Source organism: Macadamia integrifolia, unplaced genomic scaffold, assembly GCF_013358625.1.
Source record: "Macadamia integrifolia cultivar HAES 741 unplaced genomic scaffold, SCU_Mint_v3 scaffold2060, whole genome shotgun sequence".
NCBI classification, from domain to species: domain Eukaryota; kingdom Viridiplantae; phylum Streptophyta; class Magnoliopsida; order Proteales; family Proteaceae; genus Macadamia; species Macadamia integrifolia.
The window spans coordinates 19,493-39,340 of NW_024868487.1; the positions used below are offsets into that span (position 1 = coordinate 19,493).

The 19,848-nt window shown below is 38.1% G+C and overlaps 1 protein-coding gene across 3 annotated transcripts in view; it reads left to right on the plus strand.

Moving 5' to 3' along the window:
• The first annotated feature begins 466 nt into the window (after positions 1 to 466).
• The window catches only part of LOC122065601 (pentatricopeptide repeat-containing protein At4g31850, chloroplastic), a 35,348-nt gene continuing 15,966 nt past the window's right edge, over positions 467 to 19,848 (plus strand). Inside the window, exons 1-3 of one of the 3 annotated variants that reach the window (XR_006136044.1) lie at positions 467 to 4,137; positions 4,842 to 4,934; positions 6,419 to 6,886. Coding sequence is in view for 1 of the 3 variants with exons in the window: in XM_042629420.1 (XP_042485354.1) it covers positions 787 to 4,125 (3,339 nt within the window). In the remaining 2 variants the exon portion in view is untranslated. Of the gene's footprint in view, positions 4,138 to 4,841; positions 5,273 to 6,418; positions 6,887 to 19,848 lie in introns of those variants that run through there. The other 2 variants (XR_006136043.1, XM_042629420.1) reach the window with 2 other exon arrangements.

Genomic DNA, 19,848 nt, shown 5'->3' on the forward strand with positions numbered 1-19,848 from the left:
AAATGGAAATTTATGTTTCTGCAGTTTCGTGAAACAGAAATGGTAGAAACATTATCAAACGGGCCCTTAGATTTCTATTTATGAAAACATGAGAAATGGAATGAGTTTGTCAAATGTTTTTTGTTCTATTCCTATCGTTTCTTGACACAAAAACAATAGAAATGCGTTTCTTGAAACACTATCAAGCGGATCTTAAATTGACACTCTAAATATTGGGGATGGAAATCCTCTGTTTTTCTCATCCTTGTTTTTCCTTGTTTTGCTACCTACAGAACATGACACGTGGACAACTTTAACACCAACGGTCAAGATTGGGTGAGGATTATTATATCTGGTGCGTTGGTGTTAAAGTTGTCTACGTGTTGTATTCTGCAGGTAGCAAAACAAGAAAAAACAGGGATGAGAAAAACAGAGGATTTTTTTCGAAATATTGGTGGGTACATCCGTACGCGATACTGTGGTGGTAAAACCAGAGAATACAGGAGGGGTAAACAGTCCGCATCGAAAATCTTCCATACAGGCTACGGCTATGGAATGCCCAAAGTCGATACGGATAAGCTCTGAAATTCAAATATTCAACCAATGCCCATGGCCAGTCTCACAGTATGCCAGCGAAGCAACTATGCTTCGGATTTGCTCCATATGATATGAGAGGTAAAGTTCTTATTCTTCTATCTCCTGTTTCTATGTTTTCCTGTACAATATTACGGTAGTATTCTAGCAATCCAACTTTGGTCTCTGGTTCTCTCTTTCTAATATTTGCAAGAGAAATCTTTTGATGTTTTCATGATTGTGATGGAGCTCTGTTCTTCAAGGATTTGTGGTTCCAATATAAGCTGTGGTGTTCAAACCGATAGGAAGCCATCTATTCTAAACGGTAATGGTTTCTTTGGGAGAAAAACAATGGGAAATTTGAAGGTTTTACCATGTGGGTTTCTTTTGAATTTGAAGAAAAAGAGGAAAAAACAAGTGGGTTTTTGTGAGTTAGTGATAGTGCATTCATATGCGGTGATGGGAAGGAAAGGGAGAGCCGAAGATGGGTTGAGTTCTGATGAGGTAATTCAGATTCTGAAGTCCACGTCTGAACCAATTGAGGCTTTCTCGTTTTTCAAATCAGTCGCCAAACGGCCCCTTGTTTTCCACAGCACTGAGTCCTGCAATTACATGCTTGAGCTCTTGAGAGTCCATGGGAAGGTGGAAGAGATGGCTGTTGTGTTTGATTTGATGCAGAAGCAAATCATTAAGAGGAATTTGGATACCTACTTGACTATTTTCAAGAGTCTCTCTGTACGAGGAGGGATTGGGCAGGCCCCATTTGGGCTTGAACGGATGAGCAAAGCTGGTTTTGTTTTGAATGCCTTCTCGTACAATGGTTTAATCCATTTGCTTCTTCAATCTGGGTTTCTTAGGGAGGCTATGATGGTTTACAGAAGAGCAGTTTCTGAGGGGATTAAACCTAGTTTGAAGACTTACTCTGCACTTATGGTTGCATCAGGGAAGAGGAAGGACACCAAAACTGTTATGAATTTATTGGAAGAAATGGAAAGTATAGGTTTACGACCGAATATTTACACCTTCACAATATGCATTAGGGTGCTTGGACGTGCAGGTAAAATAGATGAAGCTTGTGGGATTCTCAAAAGAATGGAGGAGGAGGGATGTGGACCTGATGTCATTACTTATACAGTTCTCATTGATGCCCTTTGCAATGCTGGCAGACTTGATAGTGCCAAGGAATTGCTTTTAAGGATGAAATCTAGCAGTCATAAACCAGATCGGGTAACTTATATCACCTTGTTGGACAAGTTTAGTGATTCTGGGGATTTGGACTCGGTGAGAGAATTTTGGAGGCAGATGGAAGCTGATGGTTATGTTGCCGATGTGGTTGCTTTCACAATACTTGTGGGTGCTTTATGCAAAGCATATAAGATTGATGAGGCATTTGGCACATTGGATGTCATGAGAAAGAAGGGTGTGAAGCCAAATCTGTATACTTTCAATACACTGATTTCTGGGCTGCTGAGAGTAAATAGGTTGAATGAAGCACTAGAACTGTTCAACTCTATAGAATCTCAAGGTCCTGAGCCCACTGCTTTTACATACATCCTATTCATTGACTATTATGGTAAGTTAGGGGAGTCTGGCAAAGCTGTGGAGACCTTTGAGAAGATGAAGAATAGGGGAATTGTTCCCAATGTGGTTGCTTGCAATGCTTCTTTATACAGCCTTGCAGAACAAGGTAACATTGGCCAGGCAAAGAATGTTTTCAATGGACTTAAGAATCATGGCCTTACTCCGGATGCTATAACCTATAATATGATGATGAAGTGCTACAGTAAGGCCGGGAAAGTCGATGAATCTGTAAAATTACTCTCTGAGATGATGCGAAATGGTTGTGTTCCTGATGTGATTACATTCAATTCCTTAATTGACTCACTTTACAAGGCCCATCAAGTGGATGAGGCATGGGATTTGTTTCACAGGATGAATAAGATGAAGCTTATTCCCACAGTTGTGACCTACAATACATTGTTGGCTGGATTAGGGAAAGATGGTAGATTGCAAAAGGCCATAGAATTATTTGAGAGTATGAGAACATATGGTGTTTCTCCAAACACAGTAACATTTAATACGCTTCTTGACTGCCTTTGCAAGAATGGAGAGGTCAATTGGGCCTTGGAAATGCTTTCTAGAATGACAAAAATGGAATGTTGGCCTGATGTATTAACATACAACACCATCATTCATGGTTTAGTTAAGGAAAACAGAGCTGATGATGCATTTTGGATCTTCCATCAGATGAGGAAACTGTTATATCCTGATTTTGTGACTTTGTGCACTCTCCTTCCGGTGGTGATAAAAAGTGGGCGGATTGAGGATGCTTTTAAGATTGCTGAGATTTTTTTCTATCAGGCTGGATGTGAAGCAGAGATGATTTCTTGGGAAAATCTAATGGAAGCAATTTTATGTGAAGCTGGAATAGAACCGTCTATCATATTTGCTGAAAGATTGGTGTCTGCTGGGGTTTGCAAGGATGATTCCATACTAAGCCCTCTACTTAAGTGTTTGTGCAGGCACAATAAAGCTGCTGATGCTAATAAGTTATTTGATAAATTCACGAAGATGTATGGAATTACAGCAACACTTGAAGTTTATAATTATTTAATGGAAGGCCTCCTTGCAACCCAACTAACTGAAATGGCTTGGACTCTATTTGAAGAGATGAAGGCGGCAGCTTGTGCTCCCGATATTTTCACCTACAATTTGTTACTTGATTCTCTGGGAAAGTCAGAGAGGATTGATGAACTTTACAAATTGCGTGGAGAGATGCTTTCTAGGGGATGCCAACCAAACACCATAACTCACAACATTGTCATATCCAGCCTTGTCAAGTCTAACATGTTAGATGAGGCTATAGACTTGTACTACGATCTAATGTGTGGAGACTTCTCTCCTAGTCCTTGCACATATGGCCCGCTTATAGATGGCCTTTCAAAGTCAGGAAGGGTGGAGGAAGCAAAGCAATTTTCTGAGGAGATGGTTGAATATGGATGTAAACCTAACTGTGCCATTTACAATATTCTTATTAATGGATTTGGGAAGGTGGGTGACGTGGAAACTGCATGTTTTCTGTTTGAAAGGATGCGTAAAGAAGGAATTAGACCAGATGTAAAGACCTATACAATTCTTGTTGATTGCCTTTGCATGGTGGGGAAGGATGCTGATGCTTTGCACTATTTTGAGGAACTGAAATTAACTGGACTTGATCCTGATTTGGTTGCATACAACCTGATGATTGATGGGCTGGGGAAATCACTGAGAGTAGAAGAAGCTCTCTCTCTTTTCCATGAGATGCAAAATAGAGGAATTATCCCTGACCTTTATACATACAATTCCTTAATACTCAATCTTGGGAAGGCTGGCATGGTAAAGGAAGCAAGACAGATCTATGAAGAGCTTGAACTTAAGGGCCTTGAACCTAATGTTTTTACATATAATGCCCTCATTCGAGGGTATAGCATGTCAGGAAATCTTGAACATGCATATGCAGTCTATGAAAAGATGATGGTTGGGGGTTTCACTCCTAACGCAGTAACAATTGCTCACCTCCCTAATCAATCTTGAGCTTTTTTCTAGGTATTTACCTTGTACACTATTTTTCCGCTTTCAATTGATTTCCTGTACTTGAAGCACAGAGAAATTACTCCACATTCTTTTGGTTGTTGTCGTAACATCACGGAAGATCTGGTTTTCTTCCACAACCTGTAATATAGTTCCAAGATCAAAGTTGTTGAATATTTTCTCCATCAATTAGGGCCAGGTTGGGTAGAGGTGAAGTATGATTAAAACAAAAACAAAATTGAACCTTTTTTAATAAAAAATGGAAAATGTTCTCATCAACAAAGAGTAATTGTGTCTAAATAACTCAAAAACATACTAAACATGTTAGGTAAATTCTACTTTATTTTTCAACTGAATTGTCACTGAAATTTCTTTGCACCTCCCACCTTCTCTATGTTTTCTATGTTTTCTTGCCGACATGTTTTCACGTCACTTTACATCAACTCCTTGTCAGAACAAACACCCCAGTTGAAAGTTTTATTTTAATAATCTATATTCATTTTATTTAGTTCACTTTAACTTTGAAAATTCTACTACATTTCACGTCACTTCACTTCTAACCAAATGTGGCCTCTGATGTGTTTGTTGCCTGGACTTTGTTCATGCTGGGATGCATTAGTATGACTGGTAGTTGATGGAGTTCTGATTTAGTTTCATTAGAAGTGCATGTATCTGTAGTTATTTTGGTAGTGGGAACTAATTTTTTTTTTTGGCCTTAGGTGCTTCTGGTGGCTCTGGTCTGGTAGTTTGAGTACTACTAGTGATGTTGTTAAAGTGACTAGTAAGCAGTCACTCCGATATATTTTTCTAAGGTGCTTGTCAAAACTCTCCCAAATTGGTTTCCATGGAGGTTCATGTTTAGTAATGTTTAGTAATGACAAGACAATTATCAGATGCGATAGATTCCTTACAGGAGTCCAATACGTAGCTTTTCTAAGTGTATATATGTTGTATTTGTGCCATATGATTGCTTTACAAGGCAGCCGTGAATATCAAGCTGTATTTTATGGCTACACTGCTACACCCTTTCAAAGAAAAATTTCTTTGCAAAGCTCTTCTGTATATCTGCAACATGTAAGTTCTCACCTTCATAGTAAACAGTATTCATTAGGTTTCTTTTATGTGATATAGGTTTCATAACGTTCGCACACTTTCTCATACATTCTCTGTTTTTTTAAACTAGTATTATATGGTATTTCCTTCAAATCATCAATCAACAACATGAGCATGCCACTATGTCGGCATGAATATGCTTTGGTTGCCATATCTGATGAAATTGTTACAGAAATTTATAAAACATTGTGCCAATAACTGTCTCAGGCAGGATCTGTCCAGGCAATCAAATGTCATCATTATGACATCGAGTTAAGTAGAAGCAAGATAAAGTTATGTGGGGCTTCGTTTTTTTAATCCATTCTGACCCATGTGGATGTATACTCTTTCTGTTATCTGATTGTGGTTTTTACTATTACCATGCCGTGGCAGCAAAATCTCAAAGGTAGTAATTTGTAATTCTGGTTTTTTATTGTGATATCTTTATATGCATAGGATCATCAAATATTGAGTTAATTCTAAGAAGGGAGACATGGGTTCTGACTGATCATATGCTTACTTGATAATGTTGAGTTAATTCTAATAAGGGGGACATGGGCTCTGACTGATCTGCATGCTTACATCATACAATCAAAGAGGAGATGTCTCCATGCTTCCTGATCCTAATATTCATCTTTCTGTGAAAATGTAATTTTCTCCTTGATATGTAGACTACTGGATATGTGGAAGTAGCAGCTTATGGAGATGGTTAAACTTACAGTTTCATTTGCTCGCTCAATGGATTGTTTTCTTGAATGAGAGTTTGGGTTCTTCTTAACTTCCTCTCCCTTAATGGCATTCAAGCATCTGTAGTTTGTGAGTTGTGGTTGTTAATGAATTCTGGAAGCTTCTTTTTTGCTTTGTTGTGTGGTTTATTGAGTGAAAAGTAGTCTTTTTGTATTGTGCAGAATAAAGAATAAGGAAATGTTATACATATTTTCCCAGTTTGAAGGCTGGATGCAAATTTGATGCTCAGGCAATTCAGGAAATAAAAGGCTTTCATATAATCTATATAAATATATGCAAAAGGTTGTGAAGTAGTTTATCAGGCGTTTATTGAAACTGATATTTATTTATTTTTTTTATTTACACGCTTTACTGATTCTACTGAATATTTTCATGCCTATATTATTAGAGTTTTGGTACTAAAAGGTCTTCCTCTTCTGGTCAAAGTCATCCATACTTCTGCTGATTCATTGAGCAGGGTATTGGGACCCATCAATTTGATGGTTCACTCCTCTTGGATATCCTGTGGGTCAAAATCAATTAAAACAGATTTCTGGTTGAGCCTCTGTGATGGGGACATCAAAGTGTACAATCGAAAGAAGAAGAAGACCCAACCAGTCCCATCTCTATGGTTGGAGGATTAGAAGAAACCAGGAAGAAGAAAGAAGGAGGAAAAAGAGGAGTCGAACCAGCCCTCCCAGCGCTGGGTTTGGCCCCCCTTGTTTCCCCATTCAGTAAATCTTGTGGACCCCACCAAATCTTACTTTACTTTGCTTTAATTCTGATATTATTTGACTTGTTTTAAATAATTAGAAACTAGGATTTCTTTCTATTAGGTAGTTTATTATTTCAAATAACTAAGTTTCCAAGTATCTTTTTATTTTTAGAAGTTTTATTCTATTAAAAATGTAAGGCCATTGGCCATTGGGAATTAATGAATTAGAATTGAAAAAACAGCCAATGAGCAAACCCCCACCCCTCTCACGATTCTCTCACTCTTTCAATCTCGTCTTTCCCTCATTCTCTTTCTCGCCTCTCTCCTTTTCTCTCTCTCGGTCTTCTCTTCTCTCGCCTCCCCCTCTCTCTTTCAATTTTCCTACTGCTACTGTTTACTGTTGCTGTTTCTGCTTACTCTCTACTGCTGCTGGCTAACATCTGCTGCTGCTGTTTTATATCCCCTTGAGGCTGAACTGCTGCTGCTGTTTTTTCCCCCTTAATGTTGAACTGTTGCTGCTGATCTCCCCTTTGATGCTGGACTGCTGCTGAACTTTTTCTTCAATACTGGGTGCTGCTGTTCTTTACTTCAAAACTGGGCTGCTGCTGAACTCCTTTCAATAATCGGACTGTTATTGGACACCGTCTTCAAAATCTAGGTTGTCTTCTTTTGTTCTCAGATCTGGGCAGCAGGTAAGTATAGAATGAACCCTCCCATTCCCCCACTACCCCCCTCATTATTTACTCCATTACTTCCATTAAAACCCACCCCCTTTAGCCATTGTTTAACCTTTATTTGCATCACTGTTTTACTTTAAAGTATTGCTGATTTTTTTATTACTAGTATGACTGATTTTAGAGCATATAACATGGGACTTTTATCTACCTTTGGTGCTTAATAGGCTAGTGTTACAACCTAATTTTGCTTGCTGTCATGTTCCCTACCCCATGTTCCCCCTTGACACTTGAGTGAGTTCATGTGCTTTTCTTCGTAGATTATTTTTGCTCTTTGTTACTTTGTTCATTAGTCTCACTTTATTTTGCATGTTAAATCGTGTTTGTTGAGCTTCCTTTGTCCTGTCCTACCAAGTCCCTTGAGTTTGCCCCCACCTAGTTAATTAATCTTGTAGGAAGCCTAGTCACCTAGGAACCCCCTACATCACTCTGCTGGATAAATCTGCTACATTTTCCCTATCTAATGACTGTACAAAATGCAGATATTTGGATTACCCAAATGGGTCAATTTATACTATGTTTATTATGGGACAGCCATAAAAAAGTGATCCATCACATTTGTTCGATGCTTATTTCATTTCTGTTGTATTACCACAGCTTCAGATGAACATGTGAATTGGTCTTTTATCTTCATGTGAAAGAGAAGTGTTAGTTTGTGCTTTTTGAACCTGCTCCAACTCTTTTATTGTTGCTTTTGTCCCTTCACCACTGTCTGTTTTAGACTATGTTTATCCTGGGACAGCCATCAAAAAGTGATCAATCACATTTGTTCGATGCATATTTCATTTCTGTTGCATTATCACAACTTCAGATGAATATGTATGAACTATTCTTTTATCTTCATATGAAAGAGAAGTGTTAGTTCGTGCTTTCTGAACCTGCTCCGATTCTTTTGTTGCTGCTTTTATCCCTTCACCACTGTCTGTTGTACAGATTCTGTCTGTAAAATTCTGAAATAGCATAATATATTTGTTTGGTCCTTCAAATATTTTAACATTATCTTGGATAATGGAAGAATGATGCAACTGCTACTGCTATTGTCCACCTTGTCAATGCAACAATAATGTCCATTGCAATTTTTATTGATTCCATTTTTTCTTCTTATGTTTTTTCTTTGTTCTTTGGCAAGTTATTCTTTTGAATTTCTTTCTCCTTGCTGCCTCATTTTGAATTTTTCTTTTAATTATTTTTTCGTAGCCCCACATATTACCTTGTTCTTATGATAGATAGTATAACAACAACAACACAACTCGTCGGCTACATGCAAAAAAAAAAAAAAAAAAAAAAAAACTTTTGGACATCCCACTCGTGAATCGGCAACCCGGATCATAGCCCTTCAAGTAGCTCTGTTCGATACCATACTTGGGCGAAGACTTAACTTTTGCATGTCTCTTCTTACTAACTCATCAATGGTCGTTTTTGGCCTGCCCTAGCCCTTATGATAGATAGTACTTGTGTTCTAATTTTCTTGGAACCAATAGCTCTATAGAAAAGAGTTTAAATTGATTATGATGCTTCAAGTAAGTGTCTATTGTCGACCACACCTGCAACTTAGTATTTTGTTGACTTTTGCAGATGTTATTTCCTTTTAGAGTTGCAAGACAAGTTTGCTTCTCATTATCAGTCTTGAGTGCAAAATATAGTTTCCTGTTTGAGGACATCAATCTCATGGTTGCTAATTCCAAATGTGCTCTTGTGCTCATTGAGGAGCATCTGATTGGCATGTCAAATGGTTCAGCATGTCTAGATTGTATTACTTTTGTCCTTTCCTTCTTTAATACTCTGAATAAAGTGTGAAAATCTATTCTTTCACCCCCCTTTTCTGGCATCTTCATGTCTGACATGAGCATGTGAAACTTAGTAGTTAATCCTCCGAATCTCAAATTTGGGCATTATGGGATGACTAACCACAATAAGGCTAGATTGTAGGCATAGTTGTCACGGCGTCATGGCGACCCAAGGCGGTGGAGGAGTGGCTAATCGATTTGGTGGTGAATCTCCCTCTATGGTGTTGCCATGGTGATCAAATCGCCCATGTGTTATTTTTTATTTTTCCTATTTTCTAAAGTTATTTTGTATGTTTTTAATATATACCGTATGACATAAAAAACCAATCAACATTAAGCAACATGAAGTCATAAAAATCAACATAGTTACACTCATATCAAGTCATAAAAATCAACATGACTTATTGACATTTAGAGAAGTGCTCTTCTTCTATAAAAAGTTTTATTGGTCAAATGATTTTATTTTTAGATGAAACTTTTTTTGTATTAGGTATAACACAAAACTAGCTTTCCAACAAGTCTAAGATTACTAAGATTACTTAAATTTGAGTTGTTATGACAAAGTTATGTTCTGGTCAAACTTATTTTAAAGTGGGTGAATGCTGTTAAATTGCTTTGATGGAAACAATTTTATATACATCAAAACAAAAGATTATTTTACTGGACTTTTGGTTTTTAGCAATGTTCTACCATGATAAGATTTATAAAATTTTTAGAACTAAGAAAAACCTTAGCATTGGAAAATAAAAAATCGCCCTACAACAAAAAAATCCAGTTTTTGTTCTTGGACCGGGGGTTGACTTTTTATCCTTTTGGAATTTGATTTTTAAACTATTTTTATTGGATTCAAATAGGGGGTATTTGCTTATTTATGAATAATATCTTAAGTATATGAAATGAAAAATTACAAAAAGCATACAATGCAATAAAGCGACAGTCGCCTAGGCCCCAGGCAAACATCCTTGGCGACACCAAGGCGCTGCCTTGACAACTATGATTTTAGGACATGAAGATAATGGAGCTGTTGGTTTTTAGCTTCACATGGTCACATGTTTGAAGCAAACTTTGGTGTCAGTATATTTGACATAAGAAATAAATGCAGATTATGATGTGAATCATATCATATAAACATCGATTTTTTCTTAGCTATTTGGTCGCATCCAATACGTCAAACTAACTGGAATGAAATCAAAGATCCGTGAGGGTACGAAGTTTTTTTTTCTACTACTAATTTGGATTTTAATTGAAGATTAATTGAAATATGGTTTCAGTGAACACTTTCCCCAATTTTACCATCTTGAAATATGTAATGATTTCCTTTTTTTTTTGTTCAATCTATGGTTTTGAGCGCAGTAATCTTAATGATCCTTTTATTCAGTCATCCACAGGAATCTGAACTCAAGTTCAAAACTTTGGCCTGTTTCTGTGTTGGTCTTTATAGCTCATTATCTCTTAGGTTCTTGCCTTTGCCCCATTTAAATTCTAAAGGCTCTTTTTTTTTTTCAGCGTAAAATATTCGGTAAAACAAATTTTATGGTCAAATTAAATTTTTCGTTAGTTTGTTTTGTAAGTTGGAAATTTTTCAAAGAAGTAAAATTTCACTAGAGCTTACCCTTTTCCGGAAAAATACAATGAAAAATTTTACTACAAATTTCTTCGTGTAAACGCTTGATTTTTTTTTTGGATAGAATCTTTTAAAGGCTCAAATGAGTTGTGACTCACAAGCATCTTCTCCATGGACTCTCAAAGAGAGTTTCCTGTCTAAAGCTCTCATCTGAGCTTGCTCGACAAAGCCATGAGCATTCCACAATCTGAGTCCAGCTCTTCTGAAACCGTTCATCTCCTTTAGGTAAGAGTTTGGTTTCATTCACATTTTCTCTTATGTTTATCTCATATGTATCCTTTCTTCCTCTCTTTAGGGTTTTTTGAAGACTTGTTCAATTTTCTATTTACTACTTCAATCGGTGAACAACCAAACCCTTGGAACCTTCTTCAAGCCCAAGATGTGATGAGTTGATATCTAGGTGCCAAACGACTCCGTCGATAAGAGCTCTTGGGAGTCATCAGGCTGTTATCTCTAGCGTATCTATTGCTGTAGAATCTGTTAATAGCATTCAAGGTTAAACATGACTCCATCAGAGTTACAAAATATGAAGTTCTATTCTCCTTTCCATTGATAAGTTCCTGTTGCAATAATGGGTTTTATGAGTTTTAGGAAAAGTGTCAGTTACCAAACGGACCCTAAGGGGTTTAATGGTCTTTGTAATTCTCTATAACCTTCTCTCCATTGTTATAAATAAAGAGGGCTAATGTCATATTAGACACAAGTTATTACCCCATCTAACATAGTATCAGAGCCTTAGGATCCGAAACCCTAAGGACTCTCCCTCTTCTCCATCTCTTTGCCTCTTCCTCATTTCTCTTCAAACCCAGCGCCTCCTTCATCTGCGCCTCCCTCCATCTCTCTTCATCTGCTTCTCTCTTGTGGTGAGAGCTTCTTAAACCACCAATAGGGTTTCTAGCCTCCATCTATCCTTCCCCTAGGCTCTTAGACTCTCTTTTACAATGATCTGAGAGACGTAGAACCGTTTTTTCATCACTTTTTTAGGCTTTTCTCCCTGAAATCGTTTTTTCATTGCCGGGATGCTTTTTCTCCTCTCGATGCTCCGATTGTCTTGATGTTTGTTGCGATTGGTGCTCCTTATACTTGTAGTGGTACGTACCGACCACTTTTTCTTTTGAGGTCACTATTCTAGAGCTATTTCCAAAATCGTTTTCTCAGGGTTTTACCCTTTATCCATTTTTGGGTCTTCTAGCTTTTTTTATTTTGGTGTTTTCTCTATCTCCGGCTAATGTCTTCTATTTGCACAAGCCTCTTGAGTAGCAACCATATCTACCAGCTCATTTGCTTCTACTGGCGGAGATACCAATACTCTTCCTACATTTCCTCCTTGTGCTATCAAGCTCGATGGCACAAACTACCTTATGTGGTCATGCTCAGTTTGCATCTCCATCAAGTCCCGTGGCTATTACGGGTACCTCACTGGAACCACGAAACGTCTGACCACTAGTCCTGAGATTGACAAGTGGGAGCGTGCTAACTCTTTGGTTATGGCCTTCCTTGTCAACTCCATGTTACCATAGCTTTCACGTGGCTATCTCCTCCTTGACTCCGCTGCAAAGATCTGGAAATCTGTCTAGGATATTTATTCCCAGGCAGAGAATGATGCTCAAGTCTTTGAGTTTCACCAGAAGGTTCGTGATCTGAGGCAAAGAGGGCTCAATCTGTCATAGTACTACTATGAGTTGCGGACACTATGGACTGAGTTAGAATTCTATGAGGAGTATACTCCTTCCACCTCTGAAGATGTCACCAGTTTTCATGAGCGAGAGGACAAGATCAAGGTCTGACTTTTTGGCAGGTCTGAATGTGGAGTTTGATCAGCTGCGGTCCCAGGTTTTGACTCATAACCCTTTTCCTATCTTGGATCAAGCATATGCTGTGATCTAACTTGAGGACAGTCGATATGCCTCCACAGTAAGCCGTCACTCCTATTAAGAGATCTGCACTTGTCTCTGGCACTTAGTCCCTTAATGTAGCCCCACAGTCTGGTGGCTCCTCTGCCAGGACTCCAGTGAAGTATGATTACTATGGGAAGGAGCATCACATCAAGGAGTAATGCTGGAAGCTTCATGGCCGTCCTGCTAATACATTTGGAAAAGGGCGAGGGAAGGGTTATGCTGGTACTTCTGGGCAGGCCAACCATACTTAAAGCCTTGACTCTGACTCTGACTCTGACTTTGCTCTTAGCACCTCAGTAGCCTCACTATCATCTGATGTGCTTACTGCCGTTCGGCGCCTCTTGACACGTCCATACCCTCCTGGACCAGCCAGTGCGAGCTCTGCTCATTCCACCCCTTATGGGTCAGGTATCTCCTTTTGTGGCTATAATATCTCTGTCCCTTCTACCCCTTGGATTATAGACTCTGGGGCTTCTGATCATATAACAGGCCATTTGCCTCTTTTTTCATAGTACACTACTTGTCCTGGTAATGGTAAGGTCAAATTAGCTAATAGGATTTATTCCACTATTCTGGGAAAGGGCTCTGTTAGCTGTACCTCTTCTTTATTCCTTTCTACTGTATTGTATGTTCCTTCTTTTCCTACTAACCTTTTGCCATTAGTAGTCTTACTTCTCGTCTTAATTGCAAAGTCACCTTTTTCCCGTCTCATTGTGTTTTTCAAGATCTGGTGACAGGGGTAATGATTGGCTCTGGTAGGGTACGTAGTGGTCTGTATCTGCTTGATGATTACTTGGCTTTGGTCTCTGGTCAGGCTCTTCAGACATCTTCTACGTCATTTTCCATCTTTGAGCTACTGCAGTAGCATCGTCGGTTGGGACATCCCATTTTGGGAACTTTAACTAGAGTTTTTCCTTCCTTTAAAAATTGTAATTCGAGTCAGTTTTTTTGTGAGGCATGTGTTTTGGCAAAACAAACTCGAATCACTTATTCTGTTTTTGGAAATAAAAGTGCCACTCCTTTTTCATTGATACATTCTGATATTTGGGGTCCATCCCGTTATTTTTCTGTCAAAGGTTATCGATGGTTTGTCTCTTTTATTGATTGTCATTCTCGGACTACTTGGGTTTATATGATGTGAACCAAGTGCAAGACCTTCTGTTGTTTTCAACAGTTTCACCGTATAGTTCAGACTCAGTTCGGTGCTACCATTAAAAGATCCTTCGAAGCGACAATGGCCGTGAATACTTTGAAGGGTCCTTTCAAGCTTACCTTTTCGGATCATGGGATGATTCATCAGACTAGTTGTGTGGATACTGTAGCTCAGAATGGGGTCACTAAGCGGAAAAGTCACCAACTTTGTGAGGTAGCACGCTATCTTACGTTTGAGATGCATGTTCCTCCCCAGTACTGGAGCGACGTAATTTCACTGCTGCCTTTCTTATCAACCGAATGCCTTCTCGGGTCCATGCCTTTCGCTCCCCTCTGGATCTTCTCCAAGGTTCCGTTGTTTTTCCTGTTTCTCCTAAGGTATTCGGTAGCGTTTGCTATGCTCGCGATCATCATCCTCATGAAAGTTTGATCCTCGTGGTCTTCCATGCATTTTTCTGGGGCATGCTCCTACTCAGAAAGACTATCGTGGTTTTCATCTTCCTACTCGACGTTGGTTTGTGACTATAGATGTTGTCTTTCACAAATCTGTGTCCTACTCATGGTTTAAGATCTCGGCGAGATCTTGTTATTTTGAAAAGGCGAGTTGGCGTAACAGGCGAGGTTAAAAATGACCAAATCTCGATCAAGATTTCGAGATCTCGACTTGATCAGTTTCGGTTCATCTCGGTCCAATTTTTAGTTTGGGCCACACCATATAGACAAGGTTTCGACCCCTTTAGGAGAGATATCTCGCTGGTTTCGCCTCTGGGACCTATTTTTGAGGGAAAAAATACTCAAAATCTTTGGAACATCTGTTCTTTCTTGGAGATCTTCACTCTTAGTTGCATTGAAGCAAAGATATTCAAGATTGGTGGTGGCTTTTCTCTTCAAGTACACTTTAAGGTAAAAATTTCTTTCCAAACCCATATTTTTTATAGTAACATCAAATCTTGTTTCTTACCATTGATTTGTTTATATGTGATGCTATTAAGACTGATCTATAGATTCATGTAAGAAAAATTAATTTTTTTATTTTTCTGTTACAATAAATGCTTTTCTTGAAAAAAAAAAAAAAAAAAAAAAGAAAGAAAAAATATGATTTATATATGATGTTTGGTACTCAATTTTTTATATGTTGGTCACCAAAGGCTGATCTACAGCCTTATGATGTCCATTTTTTTTCAGCCAATAAATAAATAAATAAATTTTCTGAAATATATAATATATATTAAATAATTACAGAAAAATCCAGAAAATATGACAAAAAAAATTCTTTTTTGTTTCGAAAATTACTTTAATGTTGTGTAAATATTGTTAGTATATTTTGAAATGGAAATAGTGTTATTAGTTACACTCTATTATACTTTATTATGAACTTTGATTTATTATTAATAAAAAAATATGTTTAAAAATACAGAAAAATAAAAAAAAATATGAAAGAAATTCTGTTTTGTACAGAAAATTACTTTAATGTAATGTAAATATTGTGAGTATATTTTGAAATGAAAATGGTGTTATTAGTTGCACTCTACTATACTTTATTATTAACTTTGATATTATTATTAATAAAAAGTATGATTTAAAATTAAGAAAAAATTATAAAAAGTAGGGGATTAATGCATGCATTCTTTCATATAGTGTTGATGTTGAATAGTTACTATTTACTAATTCATGCACAAACACTTCTATGTAATAGTGTTGAAGACTTGAAGTTGGTGCACAATGTCTACTTCTGGAGGTGGTGATATTGCTTGGGGATCCAATGTCAGATGACAAAAAAAAGTCAAAGTGTAGGTAGTGTAAGAAAATGATAAATTCTGGAGGTGCTACTAGGTTGAAGCAGCATTTGGCTGGTGGGTGCAAAGATGTTTCCAAATGCCCCCAAGTTTCATATGAAGTGAAAAAAGATACGCAGCGGAGTCTACGAGGTGGAAAGTTAAAGAAGGCAGAGAAACAAATGTTGGATCAAGAATTCGATGAGGCAGTCTTAGAGAGTCACCCTCACCCAACAACAGTGGATGTTGACTTTGATGATTCTGATAGTGATTACCAGCCAAACTGAGGTATGACAAGGGCAGAATGGAGAGAATTGCGAAACATTAAGGCATCGAGCAGGGTCTCTCATCAAATAGAAAAGGTTGGGCGGCTAGAGATGAAGAGAGGAGCAGGTGGCTCTAGTTCTAGAGCAGCTGCATCAGATGTGCCTCCCATAGAGGAAAGAATGAACAAGAAGCAAAGGAATGTGGATGTGCCATTTAGGAAAACTCAGAGTATGAGGGCTGCCACACCCCCATCACCACCCAAAGAGATCCTGATGAGGTCCTGAGGCAAGATCCTCTTATATATAGACAACAGGATACAAAACAAAGAACCATAAAGCAAGCTTGGGGTATATGGAAACAACAACTTGGGGATGCATTGTCAAAATTTTTTTTTTCTATAATAGCATCCCAGCTAATGCTGCACAAGGGACATATTACTAGTCCATAATTGACACTGTAGGAAGGGCTGGTCCAGGAACAAAGGGGCCCACTCGTTATGAGTTGATGAATGTTTATTTGCCTCATCAGAAGGAGTTAGATGAGTACATTAATAGCTTGAAGACTCAGTGGGCACGATATGGAGTTACTGTGATGTGTAATGGTTGGATTGGACCAACTAGACAGTCCGTCATTAACTTCATGGTGTATTGTGATGAGAAGACTGTCTTCTTAAAGTTTATTGATGCATCCAAAGAGAAGAATGATGCAATTTACTTATACAAGTTGAAGGATGTTGCAGAGGTGGGGCCTGAGAATGTTGTTCAGATTGTGATAGACAATGGGAGCAACTTCAAGAAAGCAGGGGAGAGACTAATAAGTAGGAAGAGCAAAAGCATCCACCTTTTCTGGACACCATATGTTGCCCACTGCATTGACTTAATGCTTAAAGACATAGAGAAGAAGTGATCACATTTGTTTATAACCATGGATATGCTCTCTCTTTGTTGAGGGAAAAATGCGGTGGAGATTTGGTAAGGCCAGGCATGACCCAATTTGCAACCAATTACATTGCATTGAAGAGCTTTCAGGATAAGATGGTTGGTTTGAGATCCATGTTTGCTAGTCAAGAGTGGTTTGGATGGAGGGAATCTAATGCAGATTAATTACCAAAATAGGCTTGTTTTTTATTAGGAATAACCCTAGGGTTGTGTTTCATACATGTTAAGCCTTTGATCCCATGTGTTTTGAGTGTAATAGACCACTTTTATGGGTCTAAAAGAGGGGCTCTAAGATTGAGTACGGGATTATTAGTTAGTTTCTATTTTCATTAGTTTCCTTTTTAATTGGGCTTGATTTGAGTTATATTTGTTTCCTTAGGAGTCAAGTTGTTAATTGAGTCAAGTCATTAGTAGTTAGTTTCCTTTTTCAACTAGTTTTTAAGTTCAGTTAGTTTCTAATTTCAGTTTTTAGTAACTATTGTATTAGGAGAATATTTGGTTTCCTTTTTGAGGAACTTTCTATTTTGTAATTCCCTCCCCCATTAACATTATGAATAAAGAAGAGGAGGCTCCTAAAAGCCTAGAATGATTTTGATAAAAAAAATTAATGGCTGTTGCTATTGTCTTCTTCATGAAGAGTTGTCTTGTGTTTGATCAAGGTTGAAGGAATTGGTGTTTGATCCAATTGACTCTTTGCGGCGTGAAGTCCAAGAGGTCTCTTCAACTATTCTTTCTTTCTTTTTAAAGTTAATTGCGAGGTTCTTCAAACCAGGTAAGGGATCTGAACTGCTTTTGATTTCTGGTTCTAGAAATCTCAAGTTTCTCTCCTGCTGCCCCTATATTGTTCTGAAGATCCAGCCAGCCGATGGCCCTCCCCTTTTGATTGATTGTTGGGTTTATTGAGAGGGAGGTTTGACCTTAATTTGGGACCAATCAGACCATGGGTTTGTCTGATCTGAGGTGCTAAATACTTCTGGCCGACTGTGTCTCTGCCCAGATTTCAGATCTGGTTTGACTTACCTGCTCCTAGTATTTGTTTTCGATTGTGGCTTATCTAATACTCTATACCTGCTGCTGGTTAGTCTATTTGTTTGGTGTAATCTCTGTTTCAGAAATTCCAAATTCTGGGTTTGAAAATTCTGGTTTACAAGGACTGTTTGACTCTTACTTCTGGACTGTTGTTTGCTGCCTAATTTTGGGTGATTATTGGTTGTTCTCTGGTTTATAAAATCCTGCAGTCTTGGGTCTGGTTTGGTTGTCAAATCCGTTCCTACATTTAGTGGTATCAGAGCATGGCTGAGAACAACACCCCCACCTTAGCTTCTATTATGGAGTAGATACAGAATATGAGAGCTGAACTAAAGGCTGAACAACAAGCTCTTAGTGAAAAGGTGTTGGCTATGGAGACTCAACAACAACCTACACATGGTACTCATATACCACCTAAAGTGGAAGCCCCTATGAACTCAGTTGCTCAGTTGCTAACATGAGACCTAACCTTAATCTGAGAGGATCACAGAGATTCATGTAGTGCAACCTACTTTTGAAGAATATGTAAGGGGTTACTTTGAAACTTAATGTCCGACATATCAGAGGTACTCTGGAGATTCACAGAAAGTCAAGCTTGATCTGAAGGAGTTTGATGGGAGACATGACCCCCAATTGTTCTATGATTGGGTAGCTGATCTGGATAATTATTTTGATTATTATGACTTGCCTGAGGAACATAAGATGAAACTAGCTCGTGCCAAGATAGTTGAGGCTGCCCGTGATTGGTGGAGAACCTATGAGTATGAATTGGAGGACCGTGGTAAAGAACCTACTACATGGGAAGAGATGGAGCAAGAACTATCTGATAAGTACTTGCCACGTAATTTCAGAGCTCGTATACAAGACCAGCTGAACTCTCTTCGTCAAGGAAATATGATTGTGGTGGAGTGTATAAATAAGTTTGATGCACTTTATTCTTGCACAGGCATTAGGAAGAATGAGAGGCAATTACTTTCTTAGTTTCGATTGGGATTACGAGCTGAAATTAAGAGAGAAATTGGTGTTACTGATGTGAATACAATGAGAGATTGCTTTGACAAGGCTCTTCGAGTAGAGGAACTTTTAGCACAGCCAGGTAGAAGGTTCAGTTACCAAACTGGGTAGGTTAAGAAGAATTTTTCAGCCACTAAACCGAACACTTCAACACCCCCAAGAGCCACAACTCCTCTATGTGAAGTGAAGATACCTCTATTCAAACCAAAAAAACTTGAAGCTAAGGTTCACATTGAAGAGATGGTTCTTGAAGCTTCAAAGACAGAAGGTCAAGAGATAGAAGATTCAACTAAAGAGTTCTACATTAAAGAGAGCATAGAAGACAAGACTAAAGACGTGGAAGATGCGGTAGTGGTTGAGATCACTCCACAACAAGTCTTTGAGATTCATGATGACAAGGAAGAGCTTGTTCCTCCAACCCTTGATGATAAGGTTACCAACATTGATGACTCTATACACACGACATTCACAGTTGGTATTGATTCAGAGGTTGAGCATATAAAGTTTGTTATGCCATCATGGTTTGTTGAAGAGAAAGCTCCACACCTTGAAGACTAAATTCCACAAGTTTACAAGCAACCAGAGTTTTGTTTGGGAATGGTCAAAGCTACTACTGACATGTTTCCCCCACATCACTGCAAAATTCGAGGATGAATTTTTTCAAGATGGGGAGAGTTAATGCAGATTAATTACCAAAATAGGCTTGTTTTATTAGGAATAAGCCTAGGGTTGGGTTCCATACATGTTAGGCCTTTGATCTCATGTGTTTTGAGTGTAATAGACCACTTTTATGGGTCTAAAAGGGGGGCTCTAAGATTGAGTACGGGATTATTAGTTAGTTTCTATTTTCATTAGTTTCCTTTTTAATTGGGCTTGATTTGAGTTATATTTGTTTTCTTAGGAGTTAAGTTGTTAATTGAGTCAAGTCATTAGTAGTTAGTTTCCTTTTTCAACTAGTTTTTAATTTCAGTTTTT